The 26176-nt window shown below is 39.1% G+C and overlaps 1 protein-coding gene across 1 annotated transcript; it reads right to left on the reverse strand.

The window, feature by feature from the left end:
• Positions 1–1317: 1317 nt before the first annotated feature.
• On the reverse strand, positions 1318–25518 carry LOC113155431 (venom phosphodiesterase 1). The gene is made up of 25 exons (XM_026350153.1): positions 25453–25518; positions 24143–24230; positions 21525–21659; positions 20992–21117; positions 20145–20205; positions 19327–19427; positions 18604–18683; positions 17919–18038; positions 17395–17504; positions 15488–15553; positions 15005–15077; positions 11543–11651; positions 11080–11202; positions 10297–10328; positions 10067–10194; positions 9663–9732; positions 9461–9548; positions 8826–8998; positions 6296–6341; positions 5849–6003; positions 5114–5249; positions 3297–3374; positions 3024–3156; positions 2436–2592; positions 1318–1718 (listed from the first exon to the last, which is right to left on the reverse strand). Exons 1-25 carry the CDS (start codon positions 25489–25491, stop codon positions 1545–1547), a joined length of 2601 nt encoding a protein of 866 aa, XP_026205938.1. The 5' UTR covers positions 25492–25518; the 3' UTR covers positions 1318–1544.
• Positions 25519–26176: the final 658 nt, after the last annotated feature.

Raw genomic sequence — 26176 nt, forward strand, 5'->3', positions numbered from 1 at the left:
GGAAGACAACAACAACAAAGTCTAAATGGGTGCATGTCAATGAGTAGGTATTAAAGGTCTTAAACTAGGTGTGTTTGCAACATAATTTCTCAAGAAATGACCTTCAACTTAACCTTAGCTGCAAGTGCAAAGTAATTAAATGGAAACTTGAGACCTAATTAAATTAAATCTTTCAAGCATTAAATTAGTCCTTCCTGGAATGGTGGTCCTACGAGACTAACAGGGAGACTTGGCGTCTCACTACTGATGCCTGTTTTCCAATGCAAAGTTGGAAGCATCATTTCTTGATGCTGTGGAATTAGAAAATGTCACAGTCATTGCTGAGCAGCTGCTCTGGCCCTGACCATTTAATCCTCTTACAGTTTTTCCGTCAAGCGTGAACACAGTTCAGTGAGGTGAGTGCAGAGAACCTTTCCCTGCAGCATAGACTTCATTCTGAGCTGAATTCAGAGGACGACACCTTGTTCTGAAGTGAACTGAGCATATTTTTAGTGAAGGAGACCAGCAGACACACAGCACTTGTTTGAGCTTAAAGTTAATTGGATTAAAAGGAAACTGTGACATAAGACATGTTAATTTAAGAAAACTTCCATCTGTCACTAACCTCAACTAAAGTGTGTTTGTTGTTTAAACCACAGACAGAACACATGTGAACCTTGGTTTCTGACAGTTGTCACAGATGTTTTATGCCAACTGCTTTTTGTTGTGGCTTCCTGTTAATCCCAGCTGTCATTGGGAAAAAGAGACGACACTGCTGTGTCACCCTACCATAAATCTAACCTCAAGCTGGCAGATCATCTAAAGGTGAACACACCACATTTTACTGCTATTTCCTCATATGACATTTTGGCTTCACATATTGTAAAACAATTACTCTACTACAATTACAGCCAAGTATTTTCCTTTTGAATAATTTCCCAACGGGAGCTGCTCCATTCAAAAATACCAAACCATCAACTAAGTCTGCCAATCATCCTTAAAAACTGGCTGACTTTTAAAGCCTGCAGCTGATTAGATAAAGTGGAAACACCTGCCCAGTTTGCAAGAACTGATCTCACCAGTATGATTCCAGTTAACTCAAGGAAACTTCAGCAGGTGGCCCAATCACCACCATTGAGCACCACAGTCTGCAGCTGAAGCAATGGTTTCTATTTACATTTCCAATGACTGCTGCACCGTGAAGAAACCTTTGAACAGTCAGATACTGCACTTTTGGTTTTTGTCCTTTAGGAGATATCCACCCTAGCTGTAGGAAACCACATTAGTGGTGAAGAGAATATACACTTGAAGCCTTTCTTTGAATTTAGTGGATACTTTTTATTATTCTTAGCTCAGTATATACACAAACATATATTCAATGTCCTCTTAAGCTGAACAAAACTGTTCAACAAAGTGTGTGATCATCAGTCATTTCTTCCTACAATAAATACCAGCTCAGCTTGTTTAGAATTCACATTAAAAATCAATAAATACTTAAATTAAAACAATTTAGAAACAATTTAGAAACATTATTATAAGTGGTAAATTCTCAGGAAATGAATTTGTCATTGCTTTCTATGTATGCTGGCTGTGGGGCGGGTCTTTACCCTCAGCAGCTCTGGGATTGGTCGACTGCTGCCCTGGTAAAAGTCCAATCCTGCGATCCATTCGACGTCTCTGACGCGTGATTGATGAAACCACATCAGGTCTTCCACCCAGGAAGATTCAGCTTCTGTGCTCTGTTGAAGTAAAATGATGAGTGACAGAAAACTCATTGAGCGCCTGCAGGACTCATTTTTGTGGTGTGTCTGCATTGTTGGTGCAAGTTGGACACCTGTCAGCTTTTCATCCATTTACAACTTCCTATCAGATATATCGTCGATTAGAAACAGCTGCAGACATCTGTGATGAACCAAAGTGGAGTGAAGAAATGAAGCAAACACTGGTTATGATTTGTACATATGCAGTCCTGAGTCGTCTTTTTAGCGTGACGAGACCACCACCTGTTGGTACGCAGAGTTATTTCTTAGTGCCAGTAGTACTGGAGTACAATGCTACCTATGCAGGATAGGATAGGATAGGGTTAAATGGAGGCAGATGATTTGCTGAACATGATTTTTTCTATAATAAATGAAGCATTTAGTCATAATCTACCCGTCTAGACAGGATCATCTTCCGTTCTGTGCCAGTAGTGTCTACTACTCCTTGGTTCTTATCTGCACTATGAAGTGGTTTTACTCTTTCCCTTTGTCAGTAGATGGGAATGCTATTGACGTTTTAAATAGCAACAGATCACAGTGTGGCTTTGTTCACGATCAGCCACAATCAAAGCCGATCAGTGGGGGGTAGTTTCACATTGAGCCATACAAAGAGTTGAATTGTCTGGCCCAGTGTAAAACAGTTGAGGAGGATTGTGAGAAATGTCATCTTGAAACGGTGCCTCTGTGATTTCTTACTTTGCAGCTTTCTGAGTTGTCAGATCTGTGAGGCAGCAGGAAGGAGACGGTCTGCAGCTCGCCGTCACAGGCCGTCACTGGTTGATTTGAGTTTCTGCAGCTGGTCAGAACAGCAAAGTAATGTGTGGGGATGGGGATGTTGGTGCCGGACACAAACCTAGAAATACACACAACCACACACGGCAAAGGTTTTTCAGTGAAGCTTTAACATATTCAAGCCAAACGTGATAGTTAGACATGAGAATCTAGAACAGTGCAGGTTGATGAGCTGCTGAATGTGGCTGCAGATTTGTTTCTTATGATCTAAGTTTGTCTAAGTGGCTGGCTCAGTGACCTTCTGTAAAGGCTCAAACTATTTATACTATTTATTCATTCATCTCTTGTGTGATGTAGCTTCAAGTTTCGCTCCTTTCGTTCGTAGTAGAAATAGAGATGTGTGTGATGGTCCAGTGTGATGGACTGCTTATTCGTAATGGTCTTAATGTAACAATTAATGGCACTTTCTAGCAAAAATAAAGGACAATTATTTGGCATTTTAAACCTTGTGGATGAAGTAGAAACATACAGAAAGCTGTTTGCTTCACTTACTGTTTATTCTGCTCCTGAGTGTCGTACTGGCCATCATAGTTGTAATCAAAGACAGGGCCTGTCACCACATTTATGCCATTGTAAATGGAGGCATATTCCTTTAGAAGGGTGCTGTGGAAGTAGTCCCAGACCTCTGTGAGAGGGGGGACAAATATATGTAACTGAATTAAAGTTAATGGAATAGAAATAAAATGTTGAAAGAAGTGAGGTTTTGAATGGAGATCTCCTTTTCTTAACACCCAATAGCACAGAGTAACTCGCTGAGTGACTTACTCTTAAACTCAGGGTACATTGGCACCACATTACTCAGCAGGAGAGCATCATACTGCTGGTCTCCTGTTGCATTCAGATCTACAAAGACACAGGAAGAGACATCGTTTAGCAGCTGATAAACGATGGTTGAGTAAGCTGTGGCCAGCTTCTACAACTGTGTACGGTTTAATCTCCTCTTCCCTCTCTCTCCAAGTATCGTAATGATTTCCTATTAAGAACCAAGAAGCCTAAAGTTTCCTGTGAAACAATGGTGGTGTGTTTAGCTAAACATCTATGTCCTTGTTCAACTTTGGTGGAATGATGGTGTGAATGTGAATGACGGTGTGAATTTTACACAATTGAATACATCCGGGTACACAGTGCACAGTGTGAATAAAATGCTCCTTTGTCTTGTTCTGTTTCAGTTATTTGACTCATGCATTGTGTTCTGCTTCACAGGCTGACCCCAGTTCTGCAGAAACCTGGCTTAAAGCAACACTGTGCAGCTGATTAGATTTGAGAAATGGGAGGACTAACACAGTTCCTGTGGGGGTCAAAACATGCAGTTTAATTAGCCATGCTACTACTGCCAAGTTTGACACAATGTGTGCCGTTTGATATCCGTGACATACAGGGGTCAGCTTCATTTCTAACGAAGAGGAAACCTGTGGTGCATGTTTTCAGAGTGAGAGAGAGAGTGATCACTGTTTTCATTGAGAAATGAAAATAAAAGTAACAACAGTACAGTGTGTAGTGTTCTTATTCTCCAGAAGAACTGTAACTAGAGCCATAAACTACATGGCATCGCATGTTTAGCAGAGACAGAGGTGCTTAACAGAGCTGGATGCTCTTATTAAATGCACGGTAAGTTAGCATTGTTTGGTCCATCGGCTGCTGATACTGTACGTACCCCTAGTCCTCCAGGTCACATGTGAATGTGACTTTGCAGTATGTCTGAATCAGAAATGAGTCATTGCAAATGCTAACTGAATTTGTGACACAAAATGAATCAACAACCTGCCCAGCCAGGAATTTGTTGTTACAGTGTGGCTGAGTCGCGATTCTCGTGAAATGGCTCTAAAATGCAAATAAGGTCCATGTAGCAAAGTAAGGAGACATAAATGGAAGTGGATGGGTGGGCGTCCCAATGACCTGGCATGTGTTTTACGATGTGCGGTACCAACCATGCAGTGGTGTAACTTGAATTAGGAAATAATAATAATAATAATCTCACACGTCTTTCCATCATCAGATAAAGAAGAGGCTCATCCACTCAGGGCCTGAACTGTGCAATTTATCACTATGTAATAAAAAACCATGATGTCAGAATTGGTTGTTGTCTTCATCCTAATTGTGCCACACTCATACAAATTCTATTTTAAAAAAGATTTGTTAATATTATGCAAAGAAAACTGTTTTATTGTGTTGCTCAACAAATGTCCCCACACACTTGCTATTTTGCATAGAAAGCTCCATTTAAAACCTCTGTGGTTCATCTTTTTCCTTCCACTAATTCCTGCTCGCTCAAAATCTCAGCTCAGTACTTGCTAGTTTTACAAATGTGCCACAATAATTTATTTTATTCTGGAGAAAAGTCTGGAGGTCCCAGTGAGAAATGACGTGAATGAGCTGAAATTCTGTGGAAAAATCTGTGTGTCAAAGAATCAGAGCCAGGAGGCTCAGATGACAGGGGGACAGAGGAAGTCCTTTAGAATAAGAGGAAACAGAAAACACGAAACCACATGTGGAGGTGCAACTGGACCTCACTGACTCTAGGTTGTGTCTGTTAAAGTTTGTCTGAATGCTGTTTTTGTGTGACGGGGTGCTGATGCTCTTACTGGGAGGATATAGGAAGGCGCTTGTCACATTTCCAGCTCTGTCGTACTGGTCACATCTGGGACTCTGAGACACTGGAAGTCTAACATCAGCCCTCAAACAGTCTGGTGTCACCGGTGACAGTGGGTCCAAGTTCATCTGAAAGCAAAGTTTTAGGTATTTAGAGCAGAATTAATCAGCTTCAATTGGAACAAGCTTATGTGCAGAAACGTTTCCATTTCTTCAACATTTCCTTTCCTACTGGATCCCAACAGCTGTTAGTAATCCACATGAAGCAGCAGCACAAGTCATTACAGATTTAACATTTTACCCTCCTAGCTTGAAAATCTTCTCATGAACAAACACAGGAGTATTTTGCCAATTACTCATATGGGAACAATTGACAATGATTGTTAGTATTCTATAATACAGATGGATTTCATTAAGTTCAGTGAAGCACCCAATCATCATGTTCACAGGTGATAGAAAGAGATTTTCACAGATGACACAGCATTTCCCAGTCTACAGATGTTCCAGTGTAATTTTTGACATTCAGTTAAGCCTCTACTATTGTTTTCTAGTAGTTTTAAATTCTTGAATAGCAATTTGTTGGCTTAAACGCTTTTATAAACTAGCAGGTTACACATACACTAAATTATAAATGATCCCACTAAATCATATAGTCACATTACAACAATCGCCATGTCTATCATTTACTAATTTGTTGAATGAACATTTGCAGTACATTTCCCACTTACTGGTTTGTCAATGGTGAATGAGCTCCACAGAGGCATCAGGGCTTTGTGGCTGTAGGCACTAATGAATCCCTCCTGGTAGAGGAGGCAATAACTCTGGTCAGGCTGCAGCATCCTGGGACGACCAAACAGTGTGTGATTCTTCTCTGCAGCTGCCTCTGAAAGAGGAAATTTACAGAAAATGCAGAATAGCAGGCATCATTATCTTGGGCTTCAAATGTCCATGCTAATACCCAGAATTTGACCAGTAATTTTTGCTCACTTCACAGTTTATTGACTCATTGGTGAAAAGTTTCACAGTCCTGGAAATGAACAGTAAGATGTATTTAATGTCAGCAATGAGGAAAAATTCCTTAAAGAGAGTTGAGATCCGTTGTGCATGTAGATAAAAACTGTTTATGCCAGAGCAGAACCACAAAATGACCATGTGCCATCCTTCAAACTCCTCACCTTGTTCTGCAGTCAGGTTCAGACGGCTGTTGATTCCATTTCCACTCTGAAGAGAAAGAGAAAAGAAAAACACACACAGTCGACAGTGTCGGTGGGGTTTAGTTTGCTTTTTCCCTAGAACAGGTCACAGATGCATAACTAAATATGACTTCTCCCTTGTGTACCTTTGTACAGGTTTACTTTATATTACTGACAATATTTTATAATATTATAGTATTATATAATAAATTGTTGTTTATTAGTGTTGTTGTTAAACGTCCTGACAGAGACATAAAAGGAAATGAGCATATTCAAAGTGAATGCAGGTTTTCCATGTGTCAGAGCTGTCTGGTTTCTAATTATAAGTAGTAATTTCCACCTCTGAACCATTACTTTTATAATGGTTCCAACTTCCAGCTGTGATACCAGCACTGACTGAGTCAAAGTTTGGGATATCCTGTGAAGCTGTATTTCTCTTCAAGGGGAAAAACACTTCCATGAGTCTTTACTCTGATCACTGTAGATCACCGACTTTCACATTAACGTACGTATTGGTAGTGAAAGTCAAAGACACATCCCAACTGAGTCAATCGATCTGTGGATGAATCAAATATTCGACTCAGTCTTTATGTGTCAGCCAGCTGGGAGTTCATCTGCTTCGAGTATGAATCACATATGTGTAATCAGGTTCCATGGCATCTCTGTTGCTTCAGGCCTAAAGTGAGTGTGCACATTCACTGTTTGTTGTATTCAGTTGTCACTGAAGACTTTAATGATAAAACTTGGGATGAGCAGCTGGAAGTGAAATAACTAATGCTCCTTGAACCACAGCTCTGTGCAGTATGTGTAGTACTGAATGTGCTCTGTGCGGCTGATGTTCAACATTTCCAAGAACTAAGACTTTGGGCAGCATGATTCACAGTTTCACAAATGGCCACAGTTGGGTTTTTGTTGGCCAGAAATTCTAAAGGTCCTGTGATAGAATAACAACTTGTGCAGATTCTGTGCTGCTTCCTACCCAATGATAGCTGGTACCAGCTACTCAAGCACTTTTACACTGCTTCTCATGCAGCCTATGTACAGGAGAAGCTGGGAATCGAACCGCCGATCCCACGATTGGTAGACAACTGCTCCGCCTGAGTCACAGTTGTCCCCTGTGTGCTTGGTGGTTGCATCCCATGACCCTCGTTTGTTTCTGTTATGTGTACATTTGGGTTGTGTAAGAGCTTTTTGACCAAGAAGGAGAGTGACAGAGGTCTCTACACTCATCGGATCCGAATCCAGTTAAGATGGCTAAGGATGAGTTGAACCGAAAGAAGCAAGTGAAGGAAAAGCTGCCAGCAGATACTTAACAGTTCTGGGAACTTGTAAGTTTGTTGGAAAACCATTTCAGGCGACTGCATCATGAGGCAGATTGAGAGAATACCAAATGTGAGTGAAGCTGTCATCAAAGCAAAATTAATTCTCTCTGACTCTGATTCTGCCGAATAGGAAATATAAAACATATTTGTGGACTTTTTTGTTTTCTACATAATTCAGTATTTGTTCTATCAAAGTGTGGTGTCTTCAGTATTTATGTACAATGGTGAATATAATAAAGAAACACCACTGGAAGACACAGTTTGTTAAAACATTTGGCTGGTAGTGAACACAGTTAGAAGCACTATGATTTGAGCAAATCCAAAGGGTCTGATAAGAGCGTGGCATTTTCAACATGACGTGCAAAGAAAGTATCAATGCAGGTGAAGGAGGCCATCATTAGACCTCAAGAACTAAACAAACCCATCAGAGAGATAGCAAAAACATTAAGTATTATGGCATAGTTATGTTGGTCTATTGGAACCGTGCCGCTGCTGTTTATTGATGACCTGACTGTTGATGAAGTATCATGATGTGAAGTGTGAAGGGCTATAATCTTTGCATAAATTCACCAAACGGTGCAAAATTCACAGGATGCCGCTTCATATTGCAGAAGAATAATGAATTTCTCACGATAAATAAATAGGATATTGTTCACTGGAGAAGTCGGCCATATGACCTCAAGTCAATAAAGCAACTTTTCACTTACAAGACTGAAAACAAAGACACCAACATTAAAGGCCTGGCATAGTATCTTCAGGAAAGAAACTCAGCGTTTGGTCATGTCCATGGGTTCCAGACGTCAGGCAGCCATTAACTGCAAAGGATTTCTGCAAATTATTGAAGGCAATCCTTATGTTTTCAGTTTTATGTGTATGTGTGTGTGCGTGTTCGGAAATGGCGCTGTGTGTTGTGAATATACTGCATTTGCTGCACTTGAACTTGGCTGGTTAATCAGTATTCAGAGCAGTCCAGAAAGATTTTCTAGATAGTCTGAACAAGAATGTAAGCCCTGCACATGAGTGACATCATGTCCGCAGTCATGTGGGTTAGTTCATGTCTAGTGCAAGAGGAACATTACATTTCTCCATTTTTTAGCCTCCATATCTGTCCCCTGCAGGTTGCAGACAGACTCGGGGGTTCTGGGGCTGTCTGCATACAGACTGACTCAGTCCACAGTGATTCTACTCACCAGAGCAGGGCAAGAGCATCCCATGCTGTCTGCAGGTTCGAGGCTGACCAGCTTACACTGGGCAGGCCCACTCTGCTCTGCAGGGTGCTTGGGTGTGTAGTAGGGCTGCCTCAGGATATGGTTCATACTGCCGTGGGTTCCGTTGTTGTCAGTGGGTGAGATCTCCAGCACGTCTAAATGGGACGATGATTATTTGTTTACTACACGTTGAGTGTAGTTAGTAAAACAAGAGTTTTCTGTTGCATGTGATACTTATCCCTTAAAAAATCTTTGCAGCTACATTTGCACGGTGATATTTCAGTAAGCAAATAGTCTCTTTGTTTTTGTCTGTTTCAGTATTATATCATTGATATATGATTATTTGTTATTGTACTGTTAAGCTTAACATTAGTTTTCTTGCTGCACAAGTCAACTTTTCTTGTTTGCACTATGCACCGCAGACAAGAAGCAAAAACTGTTTCATGAGTGTGTGAACATGCCTTCAGGAGGCAAAATGTATGAATCACTGTTTGTCTTATTTGGTTGTTCTGTGGTTTATGTTTGACAGTTCTAATAAACCACGAAATAATCGTCTGCAGTTTTTTTCAGATGCTTAGCGTTAGAGGCAACTGATCAAGAAACAACCAAACACTCACCACACATGAGGTTGTATAGTTCGATGTTGGAAAAGGGTTCAATTTCTGTCTTGTACTGAAACTTGGGTCCATAACTGACAAACATGGCCTGCAAGAAAAGATGAAGGGAGAATGTGTACTTAAGAGTCTAGAGCAAAAGTGAAGTATTAAGACTAAAGGTTTTTTTGGGGACATTGGTCCTGACTAGTAGAACAGTGCTTACGTGCATGCTTTCAGCATCATTGTCATAGCCATGATTCCCACCAGAGCAGAACGTGAGAGATCCAGGTTTTCTGTGGGAGAACAAACAGGCTATTCAGTTTTACCATAAACATCAGTCAGACCAGTGCCTGTGAAAAAGATGGCTGTCAAGGAGCTTGAATGGCTATTTCCTACAGTGGCAGTTTATTGCACTCTGAAGCCAAAGTCTTCCTGTTGTGACCACAAAACAATGCCTTTTATTACTGTTTGCACTACAGTTACCCACATTTAATGTTCTGGCTAACTAATTTCCGATTCTAAGCTATGGCATCAGGCCAATGGTGTTTGCTCATCACCATTAATGATCCAAGTTACAACAACTAACAAACATATTGTTAGTTCAAATAGCATAAGGGTTAGAGTTACCTCTCAAACAGCCATTTTGGGTCAACTAGGACACTGACGTCTTCAATACGTCTGCTGTTGGCAAAGTGGAGGCGCTTTGGTAGGTTAGCCTTCAGGTAGGGTTTGATCTTTTGTTCTGGTTTCTTACACTATAATGGTACAAAAAAACCCAAAACAGGCTATGCATTAATTTTGAAACTCAGTTTTAATAATAGTTAGGTCTTGGTGAGAAATGTGAACTAAATACTTACAGTCATGTTGGCAACAAGTCCAGCTGGGTCAACTGTTGAGAGGATAAAAGAATGATATCCAATAACAAATCCCAGTTAGTACCAGTTTTAGAATAAACTTTTCAGTTATTACTAAGAATGAAAGAAAATCGAATGGAGAAAGTCCCGCAGTTTGATTCCTCATATTTTCACTGTGGTTGGTTTTTCAGTAGTCGTCATGATATAATGTTACATTGAGCAGACTCGGCTTGGCACATTTACAGAGTGTGTGTCAATATTTCTTTAGTCCCCGTTTGGAAATCTGCAGACTACAGTGATTCTTTTATATGTTGATGTTTCAGCAAAGTCATGAAATGTGATTACGTAGTCAGAAAGTATGCACCCAAAAATTCCAACAGATAATTCTTGTCCTGTGGGTAGATTTCACCATAGTCAGCATGCAAAGTTATTTGGGATTGGAATCAGAAGTATGATTACACAGTTTTGTTAGTTGCTCCCACCAGAAGATTGGGGTTAAAGGTTTTGATGTCAAATGTTGTTGGCGGCAAAACCAGTACAAATGAGTACACATTAAAAAATATGACACTATGCAAACAGAATCTAATCCTTTTTGTCAGCTGCACTCCCCTTGACAAAATAAAGGATTAGAGCAAATCTACGTGTGTGGGTTGTGTTACGCTCAATGACGTTATGAAACTAAGTAGTAAGGCCTTTTGCCATATCTCTATTTTATCTGGTTTCAAAAGCAGCACAAGTAAGCTGCCATGTTTATCACAGAACTGTGTATTATATGTGTGTACTTACAGCTTGTGTCATTGTTTTTGGCTCTGATGCGTCCAAATGGTCCCTCAGTAACAAAATAGTTGTTGACATCACCCACTAGATCCTGCATCACCTCCTTCCTGTCGCAGCTTGTCTCCTCCATACCTAGAACAACGATTATATGAATCTCTTTAATATCAGGCTATATGACTTTCCTGACATCCTGTTTCTCCAGAGTAAAGAGAACATGCCAATGGTCTTGCATTTTTAATTTGTCAACGACAATTTACTCATATTTTCCACTCAGATTGATTTATCTCCAGGAAGCAGATGGTTTCGGTAGCTGTAGTAAGTAATAATAATAGTAATCTACCCTTTAATAGTATCTGTTTGATATACAGTGCAGATAGTGTAAGGACTTTAAGAGACCAACACACCTACAAATTTGTATTTAGACACTAACAAACTGATCTTCTCAAATGATGCTCATGTAAATGTGTCCTACCATGGTCAGCAACAATGATGATGTTCAGACACTGGTGCAGTCCAATCTGCTTGAGTCCATTCATGAGCTGACCCATGATCTTATCCACACCTTGGATTGCTTCAATTAGCTGAGGAAAATAAGAGAAGTTTTTATGATGATGTGTACACCACCATTTTAACCACACCTTGTATCAGATGACCCTAAACTGGAGTGAACAGCCCTCAAACGTAATTTGGCTGCAAATCTGTTGTTTGCAATAACTGCATCCAGCCTGTGACTCACTGACATCACCAAACTGTTGGCTTCTTCTTTTGAAACTAAAGCTGTTCCATGCTCCTACTGCAGCCTCCTGCAGTTGTTTGTTCAGGGCGTTTCTTCCTTTCTGCCCGTCAGTGGGTGAAATGCATGCTCAGTTGGAGTCAAGTCTGGTTAATGACGTGGTGAATATAAAACCTCTCACCTCCTATGCTGAGCTGACAGTGTTTTGGATCATTAACTTCCTGCATGATAAAGCTTTTTACCAATTAGTTTTGATGCATTTCACCGTAAATTAGCAAACTACAAGTTTCAGCACATCTCTCCACACTTTAACATTTCCATCATTTTTGTAGATCTTAATCTTGGTCTCATTTTGGGGAGACTGTTGGTGATGCCACTGACTCTTGTATTTGGATCGTCACAGCTCACAGTGTTTCTTTTACCAGCTGCTTTAGTTTTTATTGGCTGATCCGTTATGCGTATGTTGCTCAATACACCTGTGGTTTCTTTCTTATTTATACCAAAGTGTTTGTGCATCTCTCTGCATTTTGTCAGATTAAAAATGGCTTTCTTTAAAACTATTATTCTAATCTAATTATTTACTAATTGTTGACCATCTTCTGATCCAGCCCTGCTCATTGCAGCTCAGTCCTTGGCATTGCTGTGGCCACACATACTAAGCTGTTGTAAACATGGCCAAGGCAACCAGAGTACATCTTCATAGTTAATGCTACAAACAGACATCTTACTGTCACATTGGTGGACGTGTAAGAAGTTTAAAATTTCCAGGTATTGAACTTTTTACTGCATTGTTGACACATTGCTGTTGTACAGTGTGAAAATCCCCTTACAGACTACAGCTGTGAGCTGTTAATATAAAAGAACAACAAACAAAATTAACTTTGTCTGCTTATAAGGCACAAACACATGTTCCAAGTCATTCAATAGCTAGCAGCAGCTGCCAAGGGATGCAGGTAGTACTGTTGGCTGGTACAATTACTGCTATTCCAGGTAAATTAGGCCAGGCAAGCTTCTGCGGAGCCTGATGGATTAATTTAGTACAACAGAATTCCTTCAGGCATTTTGATTTTGGCATTTATTTTAGTCTCTACAGTGTCAGTTTCAGTATAAAGCTAAGACCAGAACAGAATAGTAGTTGGAAAGTTCACTCCACTGCCAAGTCCCAGTCATTACATTGATGTATTAGACAACCTGAAGATAAAGATGCAGTCAAGGATTTCAAAACACCAGCATCATCTGAGACAGCTGAACACACATATCTGATCTGATCTGATCTCATTATACGCTGGAATCTAGTTGGTCATGGGGCCAACAGTTTGATCCTTAGCTCTTGGTTTTAACAAGACACCAATTGCAAAATAGCTCCTGATTGTTAGGCTGCTTAGGCATCCATCTAAATTCATTTTAAATAACTAACTTTGTGATGGATAATATGACTTCTGAATCTCTAGCATGTGTAGAAAGAAATGCAATCGTCTACCCAACTACTGTGTGTTATGTCTTGATATGTCTGGATCAGTGAGATCATAATTGGTGATTGTGATGCATATGTAAGTTGCTAAGTGTCTGAGTTGAAATACAGCATTGACTTTGGCCACTGGACAGATTTTGTGACTTGCTGCCTCAGTAAAAGTCTAAAGAAGCTGCAGTCTACTTTCTGAAAATGAGTGAGTTTGTAAGTTTCAGTAAATTAAACTCGAAGCTGACACCGATTTGCAATTCATCTGTGTAGACACATGTTTACTGGTAAATGTTACTTAGAGCTTACCAAATGATAAAAAACAGGAACATTTCAAATGAAGGTATTTTAAACATTATCCAAAGTAATGTCATAATCTTGACTTTAACACTGTATTTTTAGTCAAGCAGCCAAATCAAGCATGAAATCAGTTTGAACAAGAAAAACAACAAAAAGAACAGGGAATATAATCACTGACAATGTTAGAAATGAAGATTTTTAATTGAAATAATCATTTTCAAAAAGACTTCCATGTGCAGCAATTGTATAAGTTAGGCATTCTAGTTTACCCCCTGCTTCCTGAATCACCTCGCACATGTTGAAGGGTACTGTACCTACTGTACGTACTGTACATACTGTACATACCACACAGTCAAGCTGTTCCCACAACAGCTTCATAGGATTGTTATGTTACAAGATTAAAGAAAGGGCTAATATTATAATTATCATTTACTTTCTTTGACAGTGAAACATTAGATGTGAATATTTGTTTTCAGATTGCTCAAATGGTTCTTTCCTAGATGTGGGTAAGAAATGCTCCATAATTGAGGTAATGTTAGCCAAACAATGAACAAGTGGAGAAAACCAAGTAAGCAAACCACACTGAACAACACAGACCTGAAACAACACCAAAAATAACTGTGTGTTCTTTCTAAGGAAGGTTTGATCACTCAACATTTAAAACACCAGAGATTATAATGGGACTGTGTGCTCTCTAACTGAACCACACGGAAGAGTCCTGATAACTTGAACTTACATTCAGTTTCAGTGACTCAACTGTCAGACAGGCTGTCTTGGATGACTGAATGTTCCTGTAAATACGTTGTCTATACACTCACACTAGTCTGTCGTTTGGTTCACACTGTGATCAGATCTCTGCTGCGTGCAAACCCAAACTTTCTGTTCAGAAGAAGAATAACATCATCACATCCCATATCCTTCAACACCAGACTGAAGGATCCACCAGCTTCACTTGGCAGGATCAAAGGTCATAATTTGCCTACACTGCATGAATGTTTATCAATGCCAGGTACAATGCGTGCCTTGCAATAGATAACTGTGCATGTCATGGTTACTTCCAAAGTTCATTAGATGCCTGCCCAAGCTGTTCATTAAATAGCAAAGAAAATCTCCTGATGTGAATTTAAATGTTTTACAAGACATATCATTCAGTCATCACTGAGATTGTTTTGTTAGCTGTAGGTAGTCAATGGACTTTAAACAGTTTATCTGCACAATAAAAAGCCTTATCTGTGATTATTTGTACTGGGCAGCATTAAAAGAGAATAAATCATATTAGGATAGGAGCTCTTAACAACATATAATTGACACTATGAACAAGTACACGAGATGCAACAACGTAAACTGAGCAAAAAACTAAAGCGAGAGGTTTGAATCACCATGGTTTCTCATCTGTTTTGCTAAATTGTTGTTATCTGGCCTAATACATGAAGTTAACTTACCCCTCCACTAACAGGACCAAAGCTGTGTCCAGATTTATCAGGCTCCTCCAGATATAAAGTGTAGAAATCAGGCCTGGAGAGAAAGGTCATACTAAGCATTAAAATATTAAATCAAGAGCAGATAAAGTATAAAAGTAAACAGAAACTCTACTAAATAAAAGACAACAGAAGATATACTTGGTCTTTTTGGGACAGAAACAGCCTTAGTCCATCAGTTCAGGGTACGTTTTCTTTCTCTGTACTGTGTATATCTACAATATAGCATTGATGTAACGTAGTCGCACTAGTACATCTGTCAGCAGTAAAGTAACATTAATGTCATTTCAGAAACGTCTTTGTTCTTGAGGTTGTTTGTTGTCTGTTTTGGACAGAAGGTCAGGAGAGCTAATGCATTAAAGCCCATTATAAGGACATGATCTCATGCAGGTCTATTTATTTTCACCACCGCAGACTTTTCCTAAACTACATCCAGGAGGAACTGACCTTTCATCATCTGGCAGCTGCAGCCACTGTAGCACACTGAATACTCTTTCTTCAAATGGAACTTTACTGAAAAACAACAGATGAACATTTGCTTTTTATTATTTGGTTTTCAATGTAACAGATGTGATTTTTCATATTAGAAAAGCTTTTCTTTTGCCTGAACCAGAGATGTTTTTGTATTTAGTTTGATCCCCTTATGGAAATTCTTGTTTAGGGTTACAAAAGTCATATGATGCACACAAAGGTAGGGTTTATTTTAAAACCCGTCATATTGTTTTTTCTATTTTGGGTCCACTCATCCAGACAATAGATTATTTAGACTAAGCAGTCTGAAGTGAAACGCTATAAAAAACCTCCAGTGCCTGCTTTGTTGTGGGTGTATTGCCACCTGTGAGAGAATATGATTCATGAAATCCTACTTGAATAACACATATTTTAAGGCTTCAAAGAAACTAAACAATGTTCTCTGGTCATAGTTATGGAAAGTCTGTAACTTTACATTTATACAGTTTGATGGTAAACTGTAAAAATGGGACACACAGTCCATTTTATCTGGTTTCAAACATCAACTTTAAAGACTGACTGTTCTCTTACAGTATCATACATCTCATAATTTAACAAGTGCCACTGTGACAAGATAAGGTTATTCAATTCAAATGTCAGTGGTTTTATTGTTGTGGCTGATTGGTTTATGTGTAATGAATGTAGGACAGTGTAGGTGTAGGCTAAGGGTACACACATTTACCCATAGCATTAGTAGCTGCTATGTTTATGCTAATTTAAATATGTGACATTGCAATTCCTGTGAAAATCACAAAACCCCTGATATATAGTAGGTGCCACAGAGCATCGTTGTTTTTAACTTAAAACATGGGAGGACTGTTTGAGTGGAGTGATGGAGTGGAGTGACTCTAAACATAGAGTCACCAGGTATTACCAAATTACAAGGCATTGCAAAGTCCAACTAATACATGTGTATAGTGTTTCATATCTGTAGGATATGAAGTATGCTTCATGGCATTTGTAAAGATTTGTCCTAATCAAAATCACATTATCAAAACATCTTTGACTTGGTCTAGGGACTCATTGCTGCAACCCTGACACTTTTTTTTTTGGTACTGGTGGACATTTTCAGAAAACCATTGTTCTTTAAGTATAAACACCTGCATCAATACTCTGCACATTCACTCGGATCAAAGATTTAACTCAAGTATAAAATGTTTTAAATGGGTGAGTGCACTGAGCTTGATCTGTACTTACAGTATAGGAGTTTAAATGGCTTTTAGTTAGGCGCACATTCAATAAATGACTTCAGGCCCTGCAAACAGTGAGATTCTCAATGTCGGTGATGATTCAAAGTTATCCAAGTGAGGTTTTCTGGAAGTTGAGTCAACTGGACTCCCTTCCTGCTCCATTCAAGTACTGTAGCTTGTTCACCTTAAATGAACCTTCCAGAGTGGTTTCACTTCTCACCTGACCTGAATAGACTTGTTAGATGGTTAATGAAAGGGAACTCACAGCTCTTACAACCCCTACTACCCTTATTTCTACCCTTTCCTGGCCTTGACTTTACTGAGGGTGAATTAAGATTAGAGCAAAATTCACTTGAACAAATATGGCTTCTTTAACACCCTTCTCATGACATTTACCTTAAGATAGGAGGTGGAGGTCTGAGACACAACCTGCATCCAGTTTATCATTGCTGCCCTTTCATCCATCCCCAGAAAAATTAAGACCAGTTCACATATCCACCATGAAGGGCACACCTTACAACCCACTTTAGAGGGGGTAGCTTTGGTTATTAGAGTTGTGACTATCCCTCTTCCATAGTCCACCTAACAAGCCTAATGCTTCTTCAAGATAATGGCGTGTGGGTCTTTAGCTGCTCTCTAACTGGTCAAACTTACCCATCATAGGGTTTAAAGATGTTGGGGTAACTGCCATTGATTTTGACATCTGATCCTGGCCAGAAAAAAGTGCCAGACTTCAGTCCCTGGTAGTCTGCTGTGAGCCAAATCTACAGAAACAAAAAGGACATGATCGTTACTAAAATATGTTTCAACACACTGTTTGATTACTGTTTGATTATTCAACCTGCATTCTAAGCAGTTTTACCAGTTTGATCCAAAACTCTAATGTTTGGAAGTATAATGTGCATGTTTTTGGTGAACAATACTGTACCTTTCCCTCATTGGTAAAAATATACTTTCTGTGTACTTTTTCCTCCCGATTCAGTGAGAATCCAGTATAAGATATTAATTTAATTCCAATGACTCAAATCTAAGACTCTATCTAGGCAGCTGGATATTGTAGTGGTAAGACTGTGGTCTGAATCACAGCTGTGGCCTACCTACCTTCAGTAGTGGCAAGACCTAGTATGCTTACCTTCCTGTCTTCTGCTTAGTGACTAAAATGTAAATGTAAGACTCACAGGCTGACCAAGGTACCAGTCAGGATTCTCTTTCTCTGGACTGGACAGACTGAAGGTGGCGTTAAACACTGGGTCATACATAGTGTTGTCAATCAAACCATTTGACTCTGGATAGAGACCCTGAGAAGAGGAAACGAGACGTATTAGTGAAAGTTGTGTCTATAAACCAACTTCTCTATAAACCCAAGATACATTTTTCAACTATTCCTGACTTTCACCAGAATTTCTAAAAGTGTTTTTAGTCAATCATGATTGGTGTGTTGCAAAATCACAGCATGAAGAAAATAAGCTTTACACTGGTGCTAGAAAGTTTGTGAACCTTTAGAATTTTGACCTGATATGAACTGATTTTATGCAAACCGTACATAAAACGAATCAAAATAAACAAAGGATATTACACTTAATAATTTATTATAATTTATTTTATTTAAAGTCATAGGGCTATGTACAGTACGCCTGGATGAACCAGCAGACACTGCCAAGTCTAAAGTCATTATTAAAGGGCATGGCTGTAGCTTTCTGCTGAGGTTTACACAACAATCTTGCAGTCTGCAGTGTGGTTCAGATGCAAATGACTGCATGTATGAAACAAGGTTAGAATGTTTTTTAGTTATAGTTTCTCAAAAGCATGCGAGCATGGCTTGCACAACTCGCACGGCTCCATATATGAAATATATATCTTTACCGTAACTATGGTGTAATGGTTGGGGAAGGTCTTGCTAGGAAATGCTGCTTGCATATATGGAGCTGAGGTTCCACAGTTCTCTGTGAAACAGCAACAGAAGACAAGAGACATTAGCTGCTGCATGAGCAACATGTTCAACTTCATCATTTACTTTGAAGGTTACTTGCAATAAGGGTGTGTGCATTACTTTTTTATTGTGTACATGCAAATGGGCTCACATTAAACACAATGTCTTTTGGACTCACATAAATTACAAACTGTGTCTAATTGCCCAGAAAATTCAGTGGAAGAAAAAAAAGTGCTTGGTGATTCATGAGCCAAATTTAACAAATCAATTCTACAGAAACAAGAAATGCTGGAAACATTTCTAAAGAATTTAAGCTGCAGTTGCATTGCTACAGTTCATATCCAGTTTAACCAGGTCAAGCACAGTGATGGGTTACTTGTTAGGCAAGTTTTATCTACAATGTAATCACACTGTTGGCAAATGACCTGAAACTAAAGGCTGCATGAAAGGATTTCCATCTATGTAAGAATGATGTCACACAGACGGAGAACAGAACAGAAGGAGAAAGCAAAACAAACCTAGAGTTCCTCAGATTGAACAGGTGTGTAACTGTAGGTTTATCATATGCAGAAGTAGTATTCTGTATTTATGTAAAACATTTTCTTTTAATCTTGCAGGATAACAGCATTAAAAGGGGAACCGAGCTTAACACTAACTGAGTTTGTCCAGCACAGGGATGAGAGTGTTCCATGTCTGCAGGTACTCAGCCCTCAGTCCATCCAAAGAGATGAGGAGTAGTGGCTGCTGCTTAACAAAGCTAGAAGAACAACAACGATATTAAAACACTAAAAACAGATGATAGTATTGTAATACAGTGGGTGGTACTGAAAGTCAACGGAGCCTGTGGAAGTGACGAGAAGACAGCAGGAAGTGGTTCTGTGGGGACATTTTACAAAAACATGTTCAGCCCTTAGGTTTCTGTCGCCTGATTCACACACATGTATCAACACTCATTGTTTTCCCACCAAACGCCCTCCATGTGGTCACTTGTATGACCGTGGGTTTCAAGTGTCTTATCGTTGCAGCACTCAATTCTCCATTCAGTGCTTTTTTGGAGCTATTTTTGTTTTCATTTTTGATTAGGCCGCTTATCTCTGCCTCCTTTCTAAGTTACATAACTCAGATATCTGTTTTTTATTGACATGCTGCTGCCTTTGGGACTTACTTGGCCACTTGCTTAACCAAACAACCACAGATGGGAGACGAGACAAAGTGGAGGAAGAACTGAAAAACACAGACGGCCAATCTACAGGCAAAGACTAACGCAGAGGAAGGGACTAAGTTCTATGTACTAAACAAAACCCTACACTAGTTTTCCCAGGAACACACTTTTCTATTCTACTATGAATTAATTAGAGAATAAAGTTGAACTTCACCCCACAGACAACAAAAACCCAGACAGAGAACAGAATCCAAATCAGAATCAAACTCATTAAAATAACGAGGGGAAAGGGATTGTGCCAAAATGTCTTACCCTGGTGGACATGTGGGGTTTGACAAGTCCTCACATTCATCCTCCACCCACTCTGTGTCTCCTAGAAAAAAATAGAGAAAGTACAGGTAACCCAGTACACTTCAGTCCACTAATGAAATAATTATTACCCAGTAATTGTACCAGGTCACTTTAGGAGCAGCTGTGAAGTGGTAGAACCAGAGAATCAGTAATTCAACACCGAGATTCTCCCACAGTGGGAACGTGTCAGACATCAACCCTGAAACCCTGGAGTGACACCATCATGTACAGTTTATGTGCAGCTGTATGTCTGATGTAATTAGTTTACATCAAATGGTTGTAAATGCATTCATTACATTTGTGGCCACATCATAAACTGACTTCATTTCGTGCAATTTTATTTAAATTGTGGATCAATTACTAGTCCATAAAAGAATAACTACTACAGTATTTATTGATTGAATCGACGGACAGACAAACTAAGCAACTCATTCTTCTTCCATAAATGTCTTCACGTTTCAGGCCCTGGATTGAATGTGATTTTACAGAATCATCAGCTCCAGCATAAACAAAACTCTCTGAAGCATAAACTTTGGTTTTCTAAGAAATGTTTAGACTTAGGCCTGAAACAGAGTTGGAAGACAACAAGCTCATATCAGCCTTTTTCTCTTTTTAAGAGTTTAAATATTTGCACACTGAGTACAGTCGGTACCTTACTCCTTACATTCAGTGGTTTGAAACAACAGCACTGACACAACTATACTTTATTTAGTTTTTAGTTCCCCAGTCAAACCTTGCTTTAACTTTTATCTCTTATCACACACCTATTGTCTGTCATGTTCTCTAGTTAAATCTTGCACATTCTCACCCTTGCAAACATGTTTGTAGTTTGTGCAGCAGTCTCCTGCAGAGGAACAGTCCTCGGAGCAGTGACATTTGCTCTGCATCAGCCTCGTCTCTCCGCACCGCAGCTTTGTGCATTCCCACTGCTGAGCTGAAGGAAACAATTATGACATTTTATTAGGGTACAGCATTACACACTATTCTACACTCTGATCCAATAAAGTGCAGTATTAGATATTTTTCTTTTCAAATGGCCGGTCAGTAATCCCCAGATGTTTTACATTCATTACAGGATGAAGTGAGCCAACAGGAGATAAAACTAAAAGGAGAAAAGGCAAAACTGGTTGTCATCAAATCGGCTGTAAAGGCTTCAGAGTGAATGTCGCCCTGAACCAGCTAAGAAGGAGTGAGGTTTCATGTGAAGCTACACTTCCTGTCTCTAGGGGCAAAACTGCATTACATTACTGCATCAGAAGGTTTCCAGCTGCAGCGCTCCTGCTACATGTTCTCTGTTAGAAAAAACAAATTAAAGGTCCCAGATCAGAGTCGCCGTCTTACTTGCGACGGTGCAGATGTCATTGTAGTCGTAGCAGCAGCTGTTACTGGACACGCAGTTCTCATCACATCTGCAGCCGGGGACGTCGCCATCATAGGGCTCGTAGCATCGATTTCTACAGGATGTGTGTGGGATGACTAGAACACACAATACAATGCCTTTTAAATATTTCCTTCCTGCTAATCATGAATAAACGGTTATATCCAGAGAATTAGGGGATGTTCAGGTACCATGTGCACTGTCATGTGCACTGTCTGTTCTCCAAAGTACTAGACCAGACATAATCCTCTAATAATGACTTCAGATAAAGGACTAAACCAAGAATGTGTTACTTCACCTTCTGACATTTCTGCCTTGTTATGTTGATGACTCAGAGTTTATTACACAGTCTTGTAGGATCATTACAGACACAGTCTACATTATATACAGTTTTTCTTCAAAATTTTATTTTTAAATGACTTTGCTATGCAGATGCAATGTAAGCACCACATGCAGACCTGTCACATGACTCACACTGCTATGTTTTATTTCCAATCGCACAAGTCTGACATGTCACGTGAAATTCCCATATCACATGAAGGTGTGAATCACCTGCAGTGTCACTGGAAAACAGCACAGTCAGAAAATTAGAGGAAGTCATAAGGAGAAATGATAATGCTGCTCATACAACAGTTCCTCTGTGACTTACTACAACTAGTTTCACAATATGTGCAGGAATAGTGAGATGAAGCTGATTGTAATGACACTCAGAGGCATCTTGCTGCTAATAAAAACATAGGATTACTACCAGTATCTCCACACGTGCTGAACTGGAAACAGAGAACATTATATAAACATAATAATATATTAATTTTACTGTAATAATAACAACAAACTATTCATGTAGCACATTTCATACGAGGTGCTACATAAAGCACTGAAGAAGATTAAAAAGCAAATATTAAAAGGCAAATATTTTTTACAAAAAAACAAAACAAAACATGGAGAATATCAATATGACCATATGTCATTTGGATCAGCAGGTTATTACCAACCACAGTAATGTGTTATTATTTTAATAATACAGAATTATACCATCTCTAAGGAGTAGTAATTATGGAACATAAAGCTGTGGGATAAGTCCACATTATGCTTTATCTGCTTGTTTCAGATTTATTTTTCATTTGTTAATCACAGAGCAGCTTCTTCTATTTGAATTAGTGTGTCTAATCATGACTCAAGTCTTTTTCTTCTATTTTCCTGTGTTTACATGAGTAATTGAATGATTGTGTGGTGTGCTAAGATCAGTTGACCCACATGTGGACTGCACCTGAACGCCTCCAGTGTAAATACACACACACACACACACACACACATACACACAGCTGCTGCTTCAGTCTGTGCTGAGATCACAAAATACAGGAGCAATAAACCTAACATTTCTTTGGAGGTCAGAGGAAGCCGGGGTACCTACAAAGGCCCCCTGCCGATTCGAACCAAGGTCCTTCTTGCTGTCACACAGTGCTAATCACTACACCACCGCCTAACATGAATTCTAAAGCGCACAGATCAGCACTTGGCAGCACCTCTGGATTCCTCTTGATGTTTCCCAGTGATGATTCTGCAGAAACCCGTTCAAGCTCACCCACACTCTCAACTCAGTAGCCAAATTTAAACATCAATGCCAGGAAAGAAAAGTTCTCAGGGGTGAGCAAAGTAGAAACTGCATGGCTCAGATTATGTGCTGACTATCTCTGGGTCTCGGGAGGTGATTACTCACAGCAGGGTAATAATTATAATTAAATTATAGTCTGCACATCACTTTACATAATGCACTAACCTCATGATACACACATGCTTTTCTGTTAATCACCTGAACACAACTCTGATGCTGATCACTTCTACAGTCTGCTACTGTCATTTGGGAGTGCTGCCGGATTGCAAAGCACAAGTTGCTAACTGGAAAAGAATGTGTACATCTAAAGTCCAGGATTTGGGCAGTCGCATCTCGAAGGCATGGTGTTAAACAGGGAATCTGACAAAGTTCCTGATTCTTTGTCAGATTCTTTACAGCTAAGAGCAAAAAATGGTCAAGATATGTTTTCCATGTCGCTTTGGGAGTTTGGGATGTTCAACTTTATAAATATGGCTCATTAGTTACATCTAGTGGCAGGGAAAATAAAGACATTGATAAACAAATTCTATTTTTTATTTACAGCAAATATAATGTTGAGATGAATCGTTCATGTCTGTGGATTCAATGATTCAATGTCTACCTCCCTCACCTGCTTCTTTTAGCTGCAAGTTCAAAATTTGTTTTTCTTCACAGTCTTATTTTAACATTTTTTTAACAGTAGGCCTTTTTGCAATAAATTAAACTGTATTATATTTTGCTATTATTTTGCATTACATGGTATTTATATTTTATAAAGTAGCTTGTAGCTAGTTTTCTAAGTAGCTTAAATAAATTCCTCAGTGTTCTGTAGCTTTGCTGTAGTTCAACTACTTCCAGTGTGTAGAAGTTGTCAACTTGCTTGTCAAGCACTGTTTATTAGTTCTGATCAATTAAAATAAATATTCAGAAACTATGTGAGCTTGTAGGGACGTGTATGCATGCCAGTGTGTGCGTGTCTGACAGCACCTTTGTTTCGACATTTTTGCAAGTCCAGTCCAAGACCAAGTCCGAGACCGAGGATAAGGGTTACAATCGATGCAGCCAAGACACCAATCTGTGACACACAAACACACACATCAGGAGACATAAAGGTAGGTGTGTAGTAGGATGTAAACGAACAAGTCCTTACTTTTCAGGATGACATAACGAAAAAGGTGTTCTCCATTTGTCTAACTGCCAAACTAAAAAGGTCAAAAGTCAGTCTCTACCTGTGGCATTTCTACTTGTTGAATTACAGCCAAAAGTAGTTGAAGCAATAAACGGATTGAATTGACACAACAGAGTCATGCTGCACACTCCCCTGTCAAGATGCAGTGCAAGGCTGCATGTGCCGCTCCTCACGTTTCTGTGCAGCTACACTCACTACTGTAGCTTTAACCAACAGCGAGTTGTTTAGTATTAGGAAACATGTTTTTACACTGCTCCTGCACATTTTTAGGCAACTACTATAAATGCAGGTTAAACAATACAATATCCATTGTATTCTGTTTTTAATTTTTATTTTACGCACTGTCCACACGTTTTTGGAAATAGTGTTGTAGCTCTGCAGTGGATACATCAAACTGATGCATGTTGTATTTTTAGGTTTATTGCTGTGTGTTCTTTAGTAATTAGATTTGGGCGTATTAGGGAATTGCCAGCATTTCTGCAAGAAGTGGATTTAGTGTTACTGCTTTATTATGGTAAGCAAATATCTTTGTTTGATATTTAACATTAATATAATGACTTTACAAACTTTGTCAAATATTTAATTTGCTGCCTTGGTCAAAAAATATTTCTGCCTGAGTGTTCCATCCATCGACCGTTTCACTAAAGGATATAGCTCAATAATCTGTTTACCCATATCATGATCTCTAATTACATGTATTATGTATATATTATATAGGGTATATATACATGACAGAGAATTGAACTCACTCAGCTAATTTTTGTCTTCTAATTTGTGATGAGTGTGAATTAGTAATGACCACAGTGAATTAATAACCTCAAAGAGCACAGTAAAAACACCAATTATTCTAGTCCCTATGTGTGCTTCATTAACTGATGAGTCACTGTGCTTCTGAGCTTATAGAAGCCATATTGTGATTATTCATCCATTGCTATTTTTTAAATCATGGTCCTGTCAGGGTGACACAGAACACAGCGATCAGAACTATGCTTGTGAGGCTGAGTAATATTTCCAATTCTCTTTAGTTAAATTGAAATTAAACTGATGATTCTGTGAATCTTCCTTTCTACAGTATTTAATCGCTACTAATTCAAAAACCGGTACTCACAATGATCTTCTTCTTCTTCTGCTCCTTCAACCAGCCCATGGCCACTGAGAAAATGGAAGTCACACACTTTCACAGCACGCGGATGACAGACAATGAGGGAAATACATTTCTTCTGCTAATGAAGAAAGAAAGAGATCCCAGTAGTGACCTCTGGACCAGGTGTGAGCTACAGATAAGAAATAGATAAGTAACTGATTGAACAGAACAGAGACAAAATCACATTTATCTGTTTTAACTCCATAATATCATTTTTGAGATTATTTAATGCAGCTCCCCCAGTATACTGATGCTAAAAAAGTAGCACGTTGTGATAATAATTAGCTACTGTAAAATAAGGAATACACTAAACGAACATGTTTGATCTGAACATCACTAACTGCTGATAACTTCACATATTTACTGGTTTATTAACTACATCTGTAGTACAGCTGCAGCTGATAATGGACTGTTTATGATGTTAAGACTATGTGAAATATAGACTCACGCCTTGCTGCCAGTAACTGGGAACCAAACCACACAGATAGGATGGTTCACGTTATTCCATGTCATTAGTAACCTTGAGCTTGATAAGCTCTGACTATATTTTGAATCATAAAAAATGAGGACCTTTGCACTGAAAGGCCTCCTGTAACTGGCACTACAATAAAGATGTTGCACATATCATCCTGCTGAGACACCTGGACCTGTGACCCCAAAACACCCTCAGCGTCACTTTCCTTCCTCA

The sequence above is a fragment of the Anabas testudineus genome, chromosome 11, assembly GCF_900324465.2.
Source record: "Anabas testudineus chromosome 11, fAnaTes1.2, whole genome shotgun sequence".
Lineage (NCBI taxonomy): Eukaryota > Metazoa > Chordata > Actinopteri > Anabantiformes > Anabantidae > Anabas > Anabas testudineus.

Coding starts and splice junctions, on each gene's coding strand:
- LOC113155431 (XM_026350153.1), bottom strand. CDS start 25,491: ATGGGCTGGTTGAAGGAGCAGAAGAAGAAGAAGATCATT. Junction 21,118..21,524: donor TGACATCTGCACCGTCGCAA/GTAAGACGGCGA, acceptor TGTTTCCTTCAG/CTCAGCAGTGGGAATGCACA. Junction 5,250..5,848: donor CATTCACCATTGACAAACCA/GTAAGTGGGAAA, acceptor CTTTGCTTTCAG/ATGAACTTGGACCCACTGTC.